The sequence below is a fragment of the Mauremys mutica genome, unplaced genomic scaffold, assembly GCF_020497125.1.
Source record: "Mauremys mutica isolate MM-2020 ecotype Southern unplaced genomic scaffold, ASM2049712v1 Super-Scaffold_100093, whole genome shotgun sequence".
In the NCBI taxonomy this organism is placed as follows: Eukaryota; Metazoa; Chordata; order Testudines; family Geoemydidae; genus Mauremys; species Mauremys mutica.
Genome location: NW_025423263.1, coordinates 470,686 through 489,445, shown reverse-complemented (window position 1 = coordinate 489,445; position 18,760 = coordinate 470,686). Strand labels below are relative to the sequence as shown.

At 57.9% G+C, this 18,760-nt stretch overlaps 1 protein-coding gene across 5 annotated transcripts in view; it reads left to right on the top strand.

Moving 5' to 3' along the window:
* The first annotated feature begins 1,428 nt into the window (after nt 1–1,428).
* LOC123358667 (H-2 class I histocompatibility antigen, Q9 alpha chain-like) overlaps nt 1,429–18,760 on the top strand; it is a 47,236-nt gene continuing 29,904 nt past the window's right edge. For 3 of the 5 annotated variants that reach the window (XR_006575756.1, XR_006575757.1, XM_045000973.1), the window contains exons 1-2: nt 1,434–1,631; nt 12,580–12,843. Coding sequence is in view for 3 of the 5 variants with exons in the window: in XM_045000973.1 (XP_044856908.1) it covers nt 1,529–1,631; nt 12,580–12,843 (367 nt within the window). In the remaining 2 variants the exon portion in view is untranslated. Of the gene's footprint in view, nt 1,632–12,579; nt 12,844–14,014; nt 16,959–18,760 lie in introns of those variants that run through there. The other 2 variants (XM_045000971.1, XM_045000972.1) reach the window with 2 other exon arrangements.

Here is an 18,760-nt window from a genome sequence, read left to right as displayed (position 1 = left end):
CAGGTTCTGTGTATCTGTCCAGCCAAGGCAGCAAGCTGCACACCCCTCTGCCAACAGGAATTGGCCCCACCAAATGTCAGCAGCTCTGGGTCCCGGTTCAATGGAGGGATGCGTTTCCCTCCATTTGGCTGCTGGATCCCCCTCCCCCCCACGCCCAAGGCTAACGCATCCCTCCCAGAGCCCCTGATGCCTCTCCTCAGGCTCAGGCTCTGCTGTGCCCCTTCCCTTGCCAGCACTTTCCCAAGCCAGAAGGGGGGTTACTCACCCTTCCTCCCCTGCAGGCTCCAAGCACAGCAACCGTCTCTGCTCTGACTCCAGTGAAGCCACCAACAGCCCTTGAGGAACACCGCTCCTCCCTGCAGCTCAAAGCCCCAGCAGGCTCCAGCAGCTTCCTAGCAGCAGCTGGCCTGACCAGATGGGAAGTGTGAAAAATTGGGACATCGGGTGGGGGGTAATAGGTGCCTATATTAGACAAAGCCCCAAATATCGGGACTGTCCCTATATAATCAGGACATCTGGTCACTCTAACACAGGGGGTCTCAAAGTGGGGGTTGGGACTCCTTAGGGGGTCACGAGGTTATTACATGGGGGGTTGTGAGCTGTCAGCCTCCACCCCAAACCTCCCTTTGCCTCCAGCATTTATAATGGTGTTAAATAGACAAAAACATGTTTTTAATTTATAAAGGGAGTGCGGATGTGGCACCAGGGTGTTTGCCGCCCTAGGCGGCAGCGCTCCTCTGAGCATTCGGCGGCGAGGGGTCCTTCCGCTCCGTGTCTTTGAGACACTTCAGCGGCGGGTCCCGGAGCGAGGGAAGGACCTGCCGCCGAATTTCTGCGGAAGACCTGGAGCGGAAGGACCCCCCCGCGGCCAAATTTCCGCTAAGGGCGGCGCAACGCTGCCCCGCAAACCCCGCCGCCCTTAGTGGGTGACTGCCTCGGGTGGGCCAGGGGACGCGCAGGCCCTGAGGGGGTGGCACTCAGAGGCTGCTGGGTGGAAGGGGTCACCAGGACAAAGGCTTGAGACCCCCGCCGACCCTAGCAGCAGCTCCTGGTAGGGCCAGAGCCCCGCCCCCGCAGCCTGGCTCCTCCCCCCAAAACAGAGCCCACGGCCCCGCCTCCGCACTGCTCCCCCGGGGCGTCATGGGAGTTGTAGTCTCTGGGCTAGATCGCAGCAGCGCAGGGTCTCCCCACCTGGGACACTCTCCCAATTAAGCTCAGAGGCCCCTCTAGCAAGGGCGGGGCTACATTCGTTAATCGCTGCTCTGCTCGTCACAGCCCCGGGGCCAAGTTCTCCGCGGCGCCAAATCCCCTCAGACTTTCGCTTCCCCTTCGCCCCCTCCCGCCCGGCCGGTTCTGCCCAGCGACCGGTGACGCGGGCGGGTCCGTGCGTCGCTATTGGTGGGCTGTTCCCCGCTCAGCCAATCCCCGCAGCGCAGAGGTTCCGCGGCCGGTAGCGGGGACTCGGGCGCCGGCAGCGCAGCGAGGTTCCCGGGCCCGGGCCGGGCTGGGACCGGCCGAGAGCGGGTCCATGGGCCGAGTCCTGCCGCGCTGCGGGGCGGCGCTGGGCCTGGCGCTGCGCCTGCTGCTGCTGCTGCTGCTGGGGGCTGTAGCCCTGCGGGGGGGCCACTCCCGTGAGTACCGGGGGGAGACCCCGGGCCGGGGGGGGCAGGACGGGGGGGGAGCTGGGTGCCGGGCCGGGGGGTGCGGGGAGGGGGGAGCTGGGTGTCGGGGGGGGCAGCCGGGCCGGGGCGTGCTGGGAGGGGGGAGCTGGGTGTCGGGGGGGGCAGCCGGGCCGGGGGGTGCGGGGAGGGGGGAGCTGGGTGTCGGGGGGGGCAGCCGGGCCGGGGGGTGCGGGGAGGGGGGAGCTGGGTGTCGGGGGGGGCAGCCGGGCCGGGGGGTGCGGGGAGGGGGGAGCTGGGTGTCGGGGGGGGCAGCCGGGCCGGGGGGTGCGGGGAGGGGGGAGCTGGGTGTCGGGGGGGGCAGCCGGGCCGGGGGGTGCGGGGAGGGGGGAGCTGGGTGTCGGGGGGGGGCAGCCGGGCCGGAGGGTGCGGGGAGGGGGGAGCTGGGTGTCGGGGGGCAGCCGGGCCGGGGGGTGCGGGGAGGGGGGAGCTGGGTGTCGGGGGGAAGCTGGGCCGGGGGGTGCGGGGAGGGGGGAGCTGGGTGTCGGGGGGGGCAGCCGGGCTGGGGAGGGCGGGGAGGGGGGAGCTGGGTGCCGGGGGGGCAGCCGGGCCGGGGGGTGCGGGGAGGGGGGAGCTGGGTGCCGGGGGGGCAGCCGGGCCGGGGAGGGGGGAGCTGGGGGCAGGGGGGGCAGCAGGGCCGGGGGGGGCGGGGAGGGGGTAGGAGGGGGCCGGGGGGGCGGGCGGGGCGGGGGGGGGGGGGGGGGGGAGCTGGGTGCCGGGGGGGGAGCCGGGCCGGGGGGTGCGGGGAGGGGGGAGCAGGGTGCCGGGGGGGCAGCCGGGCCGAGGGGGTGCGGGGAGGGGGGAGCTGGGTGCCGGGGGGGCAGCCGGGCCGAGGGGTTGCGGGGAGGGGGGAGCTGGGTGCCGGGGGGGCAGCCGGGCCGGGGGGTGCGGGGAGGGGGGAGCTGGGTGCCGGGGGGGCAGCCGGGCCGAGGGGGTGCGGGGAGGGGGGAGCTGGGTGTCGGGGGGGGCAGCCGGGCCGGGGGGTGCGGGGAGGGGGGAGCTGGGTGCCGGGGGGGCAGCCGGGCCGAGGGGGTGCGGGGAGGGGGGAGCTGGGTGTCGGGGGGGGCAGCCGGGCCGGGGGGTGCGGGGAGGGGGGAGCTGGGTGTCGGGGGGGGCAGCCGGGCCGGGGGGTGCGGGGAGGGGGGAGCTGGGTGCCGGGGGGGCAGCCGGGCCGAGGGGGTGCGGGGAGGGGGGAGCTGGGTGTCGGGGGGGGGGCAGCCGGGCCGGGGGGAGAGGGGAGCTGGGTGCCGGGGGGGGGCAGCCGGGCCGGGGGGAGGGGGGAGCCGGGTGTCGGGGGGGGGCAGTTCTGATCTCTGCGTTCAGAGGTGTCGGGATAACCGCCCCGCGCTCCCCCCCTCCCAGCACTGAGCGGTCACTGACAGGGAACAGTGACGTTGCTATAGTGACTGGGGGGGTCCTGGCCCCCCTGTGCCGGGCGCTGCTGGGACAATGTGTGTAGTGGGGGGGGGGGGGCTGAGAGCCACTGACCCGAACTGTGACCCCTTCATCTAATGCCACCGCCCCCAGCCAGGGGGTGCGGCACCGTTGGGACCAGCACCTATGGGTGCTGCACACGCTGACAAGCCCCTCGCAGCCCCGTGAGGTGCTCAGGCTGCAGGGAAATCCCTGGTTCCAGGCTAGGGTGACCAGATGTCCTGATTTTATAGGGATAGTCCTGATATTTGGGGCTTTTTCTTATATAGGGTCCTGTTACCCCCCACCGCCATCCTGATTTTTCACACTTGCTATTCCAAGTGCTTCCCAGGCTGTTTCATTCCCAGCGCCTCAGGGCAGTGCGGGCCTTTCAGACAGGATTCCTGTTTTGCTGAAGGTTAGTGAGAGGGAGTAAATTACCCTCCCCCCGCCACCACCACCACCGACCAGGGTTAACTGAAGGGAAAAGGGTTCTTGGATCTCTGACCTTTAATGGTTCCCAGAAGGTTCTTCATGGAGGGTTTCACCCCAGTGCCTGGAACTCCCGAGTGTGGCTTGTCCTTGGCTACATACAGCTGGGCTCTGTCAGCACCAGTCCAGTGACCCCAGGGTCAGTGATGGGACTGTCTGTAATGGAGGCAAGTCTAATTCGAGGTGTCGGTTTAGGGAGGGGATGTGTCCAGTCTCTGGCAGTGCATCCAGGGCAAGGGGAGAGGTTAGAGCCCCAGGATCTTTGCATTAATCAGGTCTCAGTTTGGGTGCGAGCTCCCGTTGCAGAGCCTGGAACAACTGCTGTGTTTGTGCTGTTGGGATCTCCTGTGACTGCCGGATAAAGAGCTTCAGGTGCCAGTAAGGTGGGGAGGGGCAGGCACAGGCACATCCTGCATTTCCTAGCATGGACTTGAATCTTCCATGGCCCCAGTCTTGGCCCAGAGTTCACGGTGTGGCAGCAGCTCAGGCCCCAGGGAGCTCAGCAGCCCTTATTCAGCTGCATGAGGCTGTGGGTTGGCCTGGGGGGTTTGTGTGAAGTGGTCTCAGGCACATTGTTGCCCTCACATCACCTCAGTAACAGGCTTGGTTTGAGGTAATCAGGGTTAGGACCAGTGCAGCCTGGTCCTGCGGGGTTGAGTCAGGGGCCAGGAATGAAAGCAGAGAAGTGGGAGGGGGTGTGCGTCCCTGCAGCAATGAGACAGGAGGCCCCCATGTCAGGGTGTAACTCCAGTGGTGCAGAGCTTTGGCCTGGGGCCTGCAGGAGTGTGTATGCATGGGCAGAGAACAGGGGCAACTCTAGGCATTTTGCCGCCCCAAGCACGGCAGGCAGGCTGCCTCCGGCGGTTTGCCTGCAGAGGGTCTGCCGAAGCCGCGGGACCAGCGAACCCTCCTCAGTCAAACCGCTGGAGGCAGCCTGCCTGCCGCCCTCGTGGCGCCAGCAGAGCGCCCCCCGCGGCTTGCCGCCCCAAGCACGCACTTGGCGTGCTGGGGCCTGGAGCCGCCCCGGCAGAGAAGGACATTGATGATGATCAGAGAAGGTCTGGGCTAAGCTCACTGTACCTATTGGGTTCTGGGAAGTGGGCGGGCAGAAGCCTGCCCATTGCTAAAGGATCCCCCCTCAGCCTAAGGGGAGGATCTACAGGACCTGAAACCCAACTGATTTCAGGGCCAAGCTCACTGAAGCGGGGTGACCCCCCGCTCCAGCCTGGAAGGGGTTGGAAAAGCCCTGCAGAGGGCTGGGGCTGAGGAAGGGAGCAAAGCCCTGGCTGATTGGCGGAAGTAGCTGCAGCTGGGGCCATGTCCCAAACAAAGCAACTGGGCCTTAGAAGGAGGCCAGGGCAGCCAGAAGCTGAGCAGTCTCACTCTGACTGGAGGGAGAGACAGGCCTGGCTGCTGGGGAGCTCACCCGAGGGACCTAGAGAGATGCAGGGCTGAGGAAAGGCCTTAGGGGGTGGGAAGCCCTAGGCCAGCAACTCCCCAGGCTGCAGGGCCTGGTCGTAGGCCCACACAGGTATTGGAGTTGCAGGGGGGCAGCCTGAGGGTGGGTAAAGGCAGCCAGTCCAAACCCTTTGTCCCCTGTGATGATTGGCTGATCGACGGCAGCCCGCCCCAGGGTGCGGGGGCCAGACGGTGACTGGCAGTAGCCATGACTGAGGTGACATGGGGATAGTGGGTGGGGTTCCCCTGGTTCCCCTGTAATGGCGGCGCAAGCCTGGAGGGAGACGGGGGCGCTCTGGGGCTCCAGACCCCAGCAGCGGCGGGGGAGAGCGGCTCGGGGCCACGCGAGCGGGCCATGTAAAGTTTATCGGCTTGGGGGGGACCCCGGCCGGCTCCTCGCCCCTGTAGGGGGGTAGCGTCCCCGCCCCGTGCCTCCATGTCTCGCCGGCCAGGTAAAGAGCCGAGTTCCCGCCCCCCCTCATCCTGGCTCTGCAGCTGAGCCCCCCCGTCTACCTCCTGGGGGGAGCAGTCCCTTTGCCAGCCCCCCTTGCCCGCCTGGTGCCGGAGCTCGTACTCACCAACAGCTCCAAGAACTGGAAGCCGCGCCACCACCCCCTCCTTCCAGGCTTGCGCTGCCATTACAGCTGCAAGCCTGGGAGTGAGGAGGAATGCCGTTCAGCTGAGGAACCAGGACGAGGGGGGGAGTGGGGAACTCGGCTTCTTACCTGGCCTGCGGTGGCCGGCGAAACATGCTGGCATGGGGCGGGGATGCTACCCCCCTACAGGGGTGAGGAGCCGGCCGGGGTACCCCCTGTGCTGATAAACTTTACATGGCCCGCTCGCGCGGCCCCGAGCCGCTCTCCCCCACCGCTGCCGGGGTCCGGAGCCTGGCGCCTCTCCTGCTCGGCTGCGCTCCAGGCATGGCTCCTTCCCGGCGGGGTGGCGGGATGCGCCGCATGTGCCCGGGGCCGCGGGGAGGGCAGCGCACGCGGCCATAGTGCGGCCGGGGCCTGCTAATTTCCCCAGCTCCTGTGAAATGGCCTTTTTTTTGCTTCTCCTCCCCCCCCCCACTCCGGTAAAGCGCCAGTGTAGCCAGGCTCCCAGCACTTGGAGCTACTCCCCTCGTCTCCCTGGTTTACCAGGAGTGCTGGGAGAGCTCTCTCCCCCGTGCTCGCGGGTACCCACACTGTCAGGTCAAAGCACGGCCGTGGGAGCGCTCCTGCGGCAGCACTTCAAACTGTCTAGTGTAGACTTAGCCTAAATCACCACTTGGGCTACGTCTCCACTGCTCACCTGACAGCTACAAGGCACTCAGTGTAGCCGCTCTTTGTCGGCAGGAGAGAGACTCTCGCTGACAAAATAAAACCACCCTCAACGTGGGGTGATAGTTGTGTTGACAAAGCGCTGTCCGCACCGGCACTTTTCATTGGTAACACTTTTGTTGGTCAGGGTGTTTTTTTTACACCCCTGTGTGTCAAAAAATTTACCAACTAAAGTGCAGTGCAGACATAGCCTTAGTGTGGACACAGTTATACTCAAGGCTTAAATTGCCATCGAGTATTTCCTGGAATGCCTTACAGTTCCCCTCTCTGTCCCCCCATTCAACAGCATCAGGCTGGAGTCAAGGTCTGAAAATATTTACCTGTGCTCCGCTTTGGACAGCTCCTGCTGAATTTAAGCCCTGGTTATACTCATACAGATTGTTCCCCTACATTCACAGCAATAAGCTACACTGGTGTAAAGCACGGCTGTACCGAGAGAACTGCACTCGCACTAGGGGGGTTATTTAACTATTTTGGTAAAAAGAAACAAACAAGAAAACTTAAATAGTTAAAAGCAGAACAAAAACTAGGTAGAGGTGGCATCAGCGTAGGGTTGCCAACCTTCCAGGATTGTCCTGGAGTCCCCAGGAATTAAAGATTGTCATGTGACGAAACATCCAGGAATACATCCAACCAAAATTGGCAATTACAATGAGTGTAATTGGTTCGGGGCAGGGACTGTCACTTGCTCTGTTTGTACAACACCCAGTACAATGGAGCCCCAGCGTGATTAAAGCTAGAATGTGTTACTATGACATGAAATAATAATTCCTTCCCCTCTCGTTTTCTCGGGTTACACGTCCACCTCTCAAGTTCTCCAACTGGCCATAGAGTCTTTCATGAAAAACAGGGCCAACAAGACAGGGATGTCTCATGGGAAGAGCAAGCCAATTTAAAAAAGTAAACCTACCTGCCCTGCTATCGTCTTCATTGTTATTTATTATTGTTTTATGGCAGCAGCCAGGCGCCTCAGTCCTGGTCCTGGACCCCTGAGTGCCAGGTGCTGTACAGGTACAAAACAAAATATGGTCCCATCGTGGTATAAGACAGGCGACAACAGATGGATATAGATGGATGGGGATTATAAGGAGACAGCACAGGCCAGCATGGCAGGCTGTCGTCTCAGAGCACCAATGGCCTAATGGTTATCTAAGTTTTTAGGCATCCTGGCAAAGAAGGCCATTGAGGAGGGTTTTGGAGTATGAGGTAGTTTTGCAGACATTTACCAGGAGCTCCTCTCAGGCATGAGGGGCAGTATGGGACAAAAAGGGGCTTTTTTGCAAATGTATAAAGTGGGTGATGGAGGCCGGCATCATGTGCAGATCGGAGGTGGGAGTCGACATTTTAGTAGCAAATGAGAGATGATGGGTCAGGTGGGGTTAGGCTGTGAAGGGCCTCACAGCTGAAATCAGGCAGTTTATATTTGATGCAGTGGAGATGGAGGAGCCAGTGGAGGGAGGCAAAGAGAGGTGACATGGTCCGATCAACGGGCTAGGAAATGATCTTTTCAGCATCTTCTGAATGGATCTAAGCAGGATGAGCCTGCGTTTGTCAAGGCCAGAGAAAAGGATGTTGCAGCAGTCGAGACACGAGAGCCTGGAGCAGAGTTTTAGCTGTGGGGGTGGACAGGAAAGGCCACATCTTAGAGAGGTTCTGCAGAAAGAGTTGGCAAGATTTAGACATAACCTGAATGTGAGGACCTAGAGAGAGATCCGAGTCAAAGATGACACCCAGGTTATGGACCTAAGTGACAGGCAGGATGGTGGCGTTGTCCACAGTGACTGACAAAGGAGGTAGCAGGGAGGTCTTGTGGGGAAGATTGGGAACTCTGTTTTAACCACATGGAGCTTGAGCTGATGACGAGACAGCCACAAGGAGCCGTCAGAGAGACAGGCCAAGATTGTAGTTTGAGCAGAAAGAGACAAGTTTGGAGTGAATAGGTAGATCTGTGAGTCATCAGCGTGGAGATGGTAGTTGAATTTGTGTTTGCAGATGACTTTGCCCAGAGATAAGGAGTAGAGGGAGAAGAGAAGGGGGCCAAGGACAGAGTCCTGGTGGGGACAGAACCCCACAGAGGGCTGGAGGGGGGATGAGGAAGATCCTCTGATGGACATGGTGAAGGAGTGATTAGAGAGGTTAGAGGGGACAGAGTTAAGCCAAGGAGGACAAGAGTTTAAGAAGAGTGGTGAATGGTGCCAGAGGCGGCTGGCAAACCAAGGAGGGTGGAGCGCTGAGTCTGAGTGCTAGTTAGGAAAAGGCATTACAGACTTTGTCAGGAGCAATGTCTGTGGAGCGCAAGGCATGGAAGCTGGGATGGGGAGGGTCTAGGATGGAACCAGAGGACAGGAACTCCAGGCAGCAATTGCAGAGGCACTTTCAATGAACTGAGAAATGAAGGGGAGAAGGGGCGGTAGCTGGGGAGGCAAATAGAATCAAAGGTCTTTCTGATGGAAGACACTAAAATGTGTCTGTGTTGTGAGGGGAAAGAGCCGGAGCAGAGTGAGAGGTTAAAGAGAAGAGGGCGGGAGGGAGGAGAGTGGGTGTGAGGGAGATCAGGAGATGGGGTGGGGTGAGTGGAAGGTTTAGGAGAAGAGCAGATGAGAAATGTCGGCATCTGTGAAGGAGAGGGAGGTGGGAATTGAAGGAGGGGAAGGGAAAGCGGGGGTGGGGGGGAGGAGGGAGAAGGTCACGTTTCATTGTCAGGAATCCACCTGACCGACTGGTGCTCTAACCCCCTTAGGGTCACACACTCTCCCATTGGAGTGAGCCTCTTGGCTCCACCTCCTCCTGGGACAGAACTTCAGAGCCTTCAGCACCCCGCTTCCTGCCATGAGCTCCCCTCAGTAACTCCACCAGAACCAGACACCTGGGGAGACCTGCACCCCCAAAGGGGACAATGTGCTCCCGACTTCCGGACGCGGGGGTGACTCTCAGCCAGTGCTGTACAAACAGGAGGGTTTGCTGGGTGTCTGGAACACAGTGTAGAAAATCTTTAGTTAACGTAAAGAATGGAAAGTTACAGCAAAGACCTGGGTCAGTCCAGAACCCAGAGCTCTCTCTCTAGTCCCAGTCCAGATGCTTCTCCTCCTTCCAAAAGCCCACACTTAACCCCAAGGCTCCCCGCCCGCCCCGTCCTTTGTTCTTGGCAAACAGTCACCTGGCCTCCTCCTCAGCCCTTTGTTTTCCAGCTGGTCACAACCGGCTTCCTGCAGAGGATGGGTCTCACTAGTTGCTAGGTTCCAAATGTCCGGGCAGTCCCCACCGGCATGGGGCCCGGGGCCCAGACAGCCAGGCATCAGTCACACCTGGATCTCTGCAGAGTAAACAGCCTTTTCCTCACCCTCTTTAACCATGCAGCTCATAGGGGAAACTGAGGCACACACATTACAAATCATGGGGAGAGGTGATTGGTGGGTGATGCTGAGAAAAACCAGCTGATGGTCAGAGCGGGGAAATCCGCACCGGAGAGCTCAGAGGGCAGGGCTTGGTGAACCCAAGTCCAGTGCATGGCCATTTTAAGTATGGGGGAGCTGACCCAGGGCTGCTGGGTGAGTGCAGAGGGGAGGGTGAGGAGATGGGGAGCAGAGGTCGCTGCTGGGCAGTGTCAGAGGGAGCCAGAGGCAGGAGCAGGATCAGACTCTGATCCACAGTGTCCCTGTTGCTCCTGTGACTGCAGTGTCCAAGGGCTAGAACCGTAAAGGGGGGTGCCTAAATCCCAGTATCAGGCCCCCTGGGGTTCACAGAGCCCCCTTCCCCCCAGCTGCTGCTGAGCCCTGTAGGTGCCTGAACTCACTTGGCACCTTTGTGCAGTAACAGGCCCCTTGGGATCTATGTTCCTTCCTCTGGGCCTGCGGGGGAGACTGGATTTGAGCAGGGCTCTGCCACCTCCCAGGGTGTCCTAGTCCCTGAGCTGTGGAGCCCTCTGCTGTGGGGCCCCCTCCATCGCTCCTGTGGGAGCTGTTCCACTGGGGAGAACTAGAACTGGGCCAGAGAGCAGGGGCGTGAGAACGGCTCTGTAGCCGGGTGGTTGGAGCCTTCACCCGGGAGGTGGAGACCCCGGGTCCAGGTCCTCTGCTCCACTGACTCTTTAGTTGGCCAGGGAGAAGCAGCATCAGCAGCCCTGCTCGCCGGATCAGGCCGTGAGATTGTGACTGAAGGGGAGTGAAATGGACAGTGGCTGGTGCTGGCAGGAGGGACGCAGGGCGTTCAGGAGCTGGTGGAGCTGAGGGGAAGAAAAGGGGAGAGCTCTGTCCCCGTTAGCTGAAGAACAGATGGATCTCATACATAAGCCAGGGCAGGGCTGTGCCTATTGTGTGTGTCCAGCGCCCAGCACGGGGGGGCTCTGGTCAGTAACTGGCCATTAGGAACTAGGGAACAAGGCCCCAATCCTGCAAATGCTGCGTGTCACGTTACTGAGGTGAGGGAAGGCTCCAGGGGAGCTGTTTATTTGGGCATAAGCTTTCGTGGGCTGGAACCCACTTCGTCAGATGCAGACACGAAAGCTTATGCTCAAATAATTGCATTAGTCTTCAAGGTGCCACAGGACTCCTAGTTTTTTCAGTGCGCAGTGGCCATCAAACAAGCTAACAGAATGTTGGGAATCATTAGGAAAGGGATTGATAATAAGACAGAAAATATCATATTGCCTCTATATAAATCCATGGTACACCCACGTCTTGAATACTGCATGCAGATGTAGTTATCCCATCTGAAAAAAGATATATTGGAATTGGAAAAGGTACAGAAAAGGGCAACAAAAATGATTAGGGGTATGGAATGGCTGCTACATGAGAAGAGAGTAATAAGACTGGAACTTTTTAGCTTGGAAAAGAGACGACTAAGGAGGATATGATGAAAGTCTATAAAATCAAGACTAAGGCTATGTTTTTTTTCACAGAGTTCACGGAAGTCACGGGATCTGTGACTTCCAGCAAACTCCATGACTTCAGCCCGTGGCCACCGGAAGCTGTGCGGTCCCCCTGCCACCTGTAGCACCTGGGAACGGCGGGCGGGCTCCATGGGCTGTGAGGGAAGCAACCGCTCCCAGTTGCTGTGGGCGGTAGGGGGACCACGGAGCTCTGAGTGGCCTGCAGTTGCCTAGTCCCTGCAGGTGGTGTGTGTGTCACGCAGCTGAGCTCCCAATTTTGCCATGGATATTTTTAGTAAAAGTCTGGATAGGTCATCGTCTTCCGTGAGCTTTTCTTTGTTGCCTGTGACCTGTCCAGGACTTGTACTAAAAATATCCATAACAAAATCATAGTCTTCATCATGAGTGGTCTGGAGAAAGTGAATACCGAAGTGTTATTTACCCCTTCACGTAACACAAGAACTAGGGGTCACCCAAGGAAATTAATAGTCAGCAGGTCTAAAACAAACAAAAGGAAGTATTTCTTCACACAACGCAGAGTCAACCAGTGGAACACCTTGCCAGAAGATGTTGTGAAGGTCAAGACTATAACATGATTCAGAAAAGAACTAGTTAAGTTCATGGAGGCTAGGTCCATCAATGGCTATTAGCCAGGCTGGGCAGGGATGGTGTCCCCAGGCTGTTTGCCAGAAGCTGGGAATGGGCAACAGGGGCTGGATCACTTGATGATTCCCTGTTCTATTCATTCCCTCTGGGGCACCTGGCACTGGCCACTGTCGGAAGACAGGATACTGGGCTAGATGGACCTTTGGCCTGACCCAGTCTGGCTGTTCTTATGTTCTGAATAAATTATAGTAAAATGTGTGCGCAGCCGGTGTCCTGGCTCCCACCTGAAGCTTGGACACATCCCTCTGCCCACCTTGACGTCCCCAGCTTCAGCTCCTGCATCTCCTGTCCCCGGGTCCTCCTGCCCCACCCTCTCCCATAACACCCCCTTCCTTTTCGCCACAGGGCACTCCAGCCCTGGCCCTCCTCCGGGGCCCTCTTTCCTTCCTCACGCTCTCCTGTACCCCCAGTACACTCTCCCCATATGCTCCCCTACTCCTCACACATGCTCCAGCCCCTCTGTACCTCCCCACCCCTTCCCCTCCTCACTCCCCCTCCAGCCCTGCCTCCCTTTCTCCTTCTACCCCACCATCTCTTTCTCCCCGGTCAGGCCGTTCTGTGAGCCCTTTCCCAGGTCTCCCTCCCACAGGAGCGCTCCTGAGGGCCAGCACCACCTCTTGTGTATTGCCAGGGGCTCCCTGACATGGTCTGGTTGGGTCTGACTCTCCCCTCTCCCCCCCAGGCCTGCACTCCAGGCGCGTATTGGACACGGTGGTGTCAGAGCCCGGCCCGGGGCTGCCCTGGTACAGCCGTGTTGTGTACGTGGACGATCAAGTCATCTACGTCTACACCAGCGGGATGCAGAAGGCAGAGCCTCGCCCAGTGTGGATGGCGCAGAACGAGGGCCCGGAGTTCTGGGAGGAGAGGACCTGGTGGGCACAGCGCCACCAGAAATGGTTCAAAGCGAGTTTGAACACCCTGGGTCAGCTCTACAACCAGAGTGAGGGTGAGTGAAGGACACGACCTGACCTAGGGATGCAGGGACATTGAGGGGGGAGACATGTGGTTGATGTAAACAGGGTGAAGGGACACCAGGATGCGTGTTGGGGATGGGGGGAGGGGACAGCCCTCAGGCATTTTGTCGCTGGAGTCAGTGTGAACATGGGGGACAGAGGGACACGTGCGGGGGGTGGGGGGAGGGGCTGCAGGATGGAGGGTCCATGTGAAAGACATTTTTTGACACCCTCCAAAGTGGGACTCTCATACTGTCCCCTCCCCAAACACCCCAGATTTCTGTTACCAGTCCCACTTGGAGCTTCCTCTGCTGCCCTTCGGGGGACCCCCCCGCCCCTTGTGTGTCGTAATTTCCTGGACAGAGTGGCAGAGGTGCGAAAGCCAGAAGTCACTATCAGACCCGGCTAGTCCGACCTCCTGGTCACTGAGGCCAGAGGATCACACCCAGTGATTCCTGCACGGAGGGGTTTGTTCTTCCCGGCTACGACAGTGACGCTGTCAGACCCTATAGCTAGAACAGGGCTCTGAGATGTCTTGTCTCAATTCCCAGACACCGAGTGATGGGGAATCCCAATATCGACAGCCCCAAGTGTTCAGACATGAGTCGGGCCCCAAAATCCTGAGTTTGATTTAATGTTGTGAGTATTTTGGGAATAATATTGGAGTTTATTTTTATTTGCCCTCTGGTTTGAGCCTTTAGGGGACACATTTCCAGGGTTTTCCCTGCTCCTAGAAGGACTAGAAGTTACTGCTGTAAGAAAAGAGAGCGGAGACTCTCCTCTAATCCCATAAATCCAGGAACTGGGGATTTAATAAAAGCACCCCAAAAAATTTTTGAACTGGAAGGGACCCTGAAAGGTCATTGAGTCCAGCCTCCTGCCTTCACTAGCAGGATCAAGTACTGATTTTGTCCTGATCCCTAAGTGGCCCCCTGAAGGATTGAACTCACAACTCTGGGTTTAGTAGGCTAATGCACAAATGATTGAGCTATCCCTCCCCCTCCCAGAGCATAATGAGACGCACAGTAAAGTCACAAAAGTGGGCAGTGCTGCATTCACTCCAGCCTGGGGAGAAGCTGCTCACCAGTGAGCCTCCTTTATTGTTCATGTTGTCTTATTTCCCGAGTGAATTTATCTAAGGTCAGATTCCTCTTTACTCCACAGAGCAAGGGTTTGACATCAACTGGGGCTGGAGAGTTAGTGAGAGCATCAGCCCCTCTAATGTGCAGAGACTCCCGGGCTTCCTTACACCTGGCAGCACAAACCCCAGCACGTGTCCCCTGGTTGGAGCCCCCGGGGTCAGGCAGGTTCCTCTGCACACTATCAATAGATGTGTAAAGAGCCGTTCTTCCTGCTCGGTCCCCAGTGTGCGGGGCTGTAGCCACCTGGCCAGGCCCCTGGTTGTGCTCTCACTTAGCTCGGTGATGATCCGTAAGCGTTCAGTGCCTGGCACTGCTGAACTGTCCCTGGCAGGGGAGGGTCTCTCTGATGTAATTGCTCTGCCCTTCCTGACGAGACTGGCGAGTGACAATCCCTGATTTCCCCGTGTCAGTGGTACTGGCCTGTCACATTGGTCCTCACCCAGGAGTGTCCCCAGCCCCTCCTGGTACCCGTCCCCCAATCCCTCCTGGCTCCCAGCACTGTGACAGCAGCAGTGAGAACTAATTCCCATCCTGCCCTGGACACCTGGGTTCCTGGCGGCCCTGCCCCAGGACTAAGTGACAGGGCAGAGCGTTGCCAAGTGTTTGCCCCCCTAGCGCAACCTCTCTGTAGCTAGTTTAACCCTCTCCTGACTAGTCTCACCCATTGGTCCCCTGCTGCTGAGCCTGTCCAGCCTGACCTGCTCACATGGGCACCGGCCTCCCCAGTGCTGAGAGAGGGGCTCTGCTCGCCCGCCCCTAAGCCTGCGCTGGGGAGCTGCTGTTCTGTCCCTGCTGCCCCCTCCTCCCCCCATTCACCCCCTCCTCACAGTCCTGGGGCTGCCAGCTCGCCGGAGACTGTCCTGAGTCCTGCACTTTGGCCACCAACAGTGTTCCCCTCTCTAGCTGCATCTGCCCCCAACACACACATGGGGGAATTCGGGGTCTGGTCCCTCTGGGACCCCATCGGTGCCCCCACCCCGCTCATCCCTGTGGAGTGCAGCACGGAAGAGAAGAGGGGTGGGTGGGGAGGCCTGACCCACCTCACTCCTCTCGGGTGCCTGGCTTGGGATCTCTGCGTGTTCTGTGACCAGCCACCCAGCACCTCTCCAGAGTCTCAGTGGTTCTCTCGTTACTCCATCCCTTTTCCCCAAAGTTGTTTTCTCTCTCTTTGACTTTAGTTGATCGGAATAAATAGTTAGTTGGACTCTCGTAGCTGAGTTTCCTCCACTCCTGGGACTGGGCATGCCTTGGTCTCCGGGCTTCAAACCTGGTGCCTCCTGCGGCAAGCCCATGCCTTTGAGTGACCTGCACTCTAGCTGTCTAGAGTGCTTGGGTGAGACTTGTATTGCAGATCGCTGTCAGCTCTGCCACCAGTTCAGTGCAGGGGAGTGCAACCTGTGTCTGGCCACTCCTCTGCCCCTGCTCTGCAGGCAATACCATTGACTCCGCCCTGTTCACAGGCTGTGTTGAGTCCAGTACCCAACCAGCCGCCGGCACCAGAGGGGCAGCGAGGCACCAGCAGGGTTGAGGTTCCATCCTGGAGGTGTTTGTTGTGCCCAGGGACTTGCTGGCATGTTTGGTACCAGTGTTGCCAGCAGAGCAACAGTTGGTGCCAGTAGTGCAGGCAAGCAGAAGGGAGCATGATGCCCCAAGTTCCTGTTTGGTACCAGGCCCCTTGCTCCCTGGATCCTCAGCACCGTCCCTTGGAGCCGACGGGTACCACACACCCCACGTCCCCACAAGAAGACTCATCATCCAAGTTGGAGTTTGAATCTTGCACCCAGCCGAGGGACTGGTACCAATACCCTATGCAATCAGCCCTATGCAATGGTGGATCCTGGGGTTGGGGTTCCTCCGATCGCCTGGCCTAGTGGGCAATGACCCATGCAGATGTAATGGCCTTTTTGGAACCCCTGGGGTTCTCTGCTGCCTGCCCCCCCATCTAGGTGCTCCTACTCTCAGTGGTGTCTGAGAGAAGGATTCCTCTGTCACACTGAGCAGTAGCTGATCCCGACTACGATATTGAGCCAGGTACCGACTCTCAGAACCTGGAGTGACAGGATCACCAGGAGTTATGGAAGAAGGTGGTCTCGAACTTGGGGCTGGAAGTGGAGGTAGTTAAAAAGTCTTCCAACAGCCTGGTCAACATCTGGGCTGCAGTGGCCCCATCGAAGGTAGCTCTGCCTCTCAGTGAGGCCATCATGGGTCCAGTTAAAACCCTGGGCAGACCCCTTCCTCACTGCCCCCCACGTCGAGGAAGGCAGATAGGAAATACTATGTCTCCATCAAAGGGAGGAGTACGTATGTTCCCATCCGTCTCCCGGCTCCTTGGTGCCCTTGGCAGCCAATGAGAGGGAAAGGCCGGGTTTGTAAGGGGAAACCCCCAAGTCAAAAGACTCAAAAAAGCAAGACCATTTTGGTAGGAAAATGTATTCTACCAGTGGACTACAGCTCCAGCCAACAGGCCATTGGGTGCTGAGTATGGTGGAGGAGGGTTATACAATTCAGTTCGTTTCCATGCCTCCCTCCTACCCCGCCCCCATCCCTGTCCCTCTTCAGGGACCCTTCTCATGAGCAACGTTTAGCCCAGGAGGTGCAAGCCCTTCTCTGGGTAGGGGCTGTGGGGGAGGTGCCTCAGAATTTAAGAGGGAAAGGGTTTCACTCCCATTATTCCTGTGACAGGTTTGGTCACAGAGATCCCCTTGGGACTGTCACTGATATGCTGAAATCATCCCTGAGCAGGTTTTCCCTGCCAGCTTGGGAATTCCAGAACCCTGTCTGGTTGAGCCAGACATGCTAAACTGTTTACACAGACCCAGAGTCTGGGCCATGCTCCAAAAGCTGCAGGCTTTAGCTGAAAACTGCTCCGCAGGTTACCTGTCTTCAGCACCCAGACACTCAGTTCCCAGTGGGATCGAAACTCCAAATAAATCTGTTTTACTTTGTATAAAGCTTATATAGGGTAAATTCCTAAAGTGTCCACCCTCTATAGCACAGATAGAGAGATATGCACAGCTGTTTGCTCCCACAGGTATTAATCACTTACTCTGGGTTTATTAATAAACAAAAGTGATTTTATGAAGTATAAAACGTAGGATTTAAGTGATTTCAAGTAATAAGAAACAGAACAAAGTAAGTCACAGAGCAAAATGAAACAAAACATGCAAGTCTAAGCCTAATACATTAAGAAACTGATTACAGGAAATATTTCACCCTCAAAGATGTTCCAATAAGTTTACTTCACAGACTGGACTCTTTCCTAGTTCTGGCCCAATCCTTTCCCCTGCTACAGTCTTTGTTAGATCCAGCGAACATCTCAGGTGATAAGCAGGGGTTTTCTCATGACTGGCACCCCCTTTTATAACTTTGGCACAAGGCGGGAATCTTGTGTCTCTTTGGGTCCCCACCCCTTCTGCTAAATGGAAAAGGACCAGATTTAAGATGGATTTCACTACCAGGTGACATGGTCACATGTCTCTGAGACCTCTGGTCTCCATTCCTCCGGGGTTGCTGCCCCCCCCCCCGCCCCGGAAGGCTTTCAGGTAAATAAACCACTTACCATCAATTGTCCTAATCAGTGGGAGCCATCAAGTTCCTAATGCCCCATTGATGGCCCTCACCTGGTGTGACTACAACAGTGATACACGTTTATCTTATTTCCCCAACTCCAGACATAGAAATAATACATGCAAATAAATAGGATGAACACCCTCAGTAGATTACAAGCTTTCTGATGACATCATACAAGAGACCTTTCGCATGAAACATATTCCAGTTACATCATATTCATAAGCATATTTCCATAAAGCATATGGAGTGCAATGTCACAATTCCTTAATCCTGAGTGCCAAAGGGGGTCTCTGACCCATTCTAGACCTGCAGCACCTCAAAGGCTGAAGTTGTGCATTGTCTCCCTGGCCTCCATCATTCCTTCCCTGGATCCAGGGGACGGGGACGCCGCCCTCAATTTGAAAGATGCTTATTTCCACATCTCTATTTTTCAAGGCCACAGAAGCTTTCTCAGGATCATTGTGAACCTGGCTCGTTACCAGTTTACCGTCCTCCCTTTCAGCCTGTGAGCAGCCAAATGGGTCTTTATGGAATGCCTGGTAATAGTGGCAGCCTTCCTGAGAAGGTGAAGGGTGCAGGTGTATCCGTATCTCGGTGACTGGCTGGCCAAGGGCCAGTCCAAGTCCCAGGTAAAAGCCAGCGTCACCTTGTACAAGCAACCTTTCAAGCACTGGGCCTGCTGATTAATGAGCAGAAGCCGACACTTCTCCCGGTTCAGAGGATAGAGTTTATTGGAGCAGTGCTCGATTCTACCCAGGCCGGGGCCTTCCTCCCAGAAGCCCAATTCCAGTCAGTGTCATCACAGGTCAAGACCCACTCAGGCTGTTGGGTCACATGGCCTCATGAATATACATGGTGCAGTATGTGGGGTTGCACCTCAGACCCCTTCAGGCTTGGCTGGCCTCAATGTACCGGCCAAACAGCCATCATATGAATTTGGTGCTCTGACAGATCCCTGGTTGGTAGGCTTGGATGTTCCTTCGTCAGGCCGCAACCCTCGGTATCCCTAATCTTGGATGCATCCAAGCTCAGTTGGGGGCCCATCTCGGGCACCTCAGGACACAAGGTCAGTGGTCTCAGCAGGAACTCTTGCTACAGATAAACATCAGAGAGCTCAGGGCGGTCCACCTAGCACACAGGTGTTCTTACCCCACATTGCAAGCAAGATGGTGCAAGTTCTTACAGGCAACATGGCAGC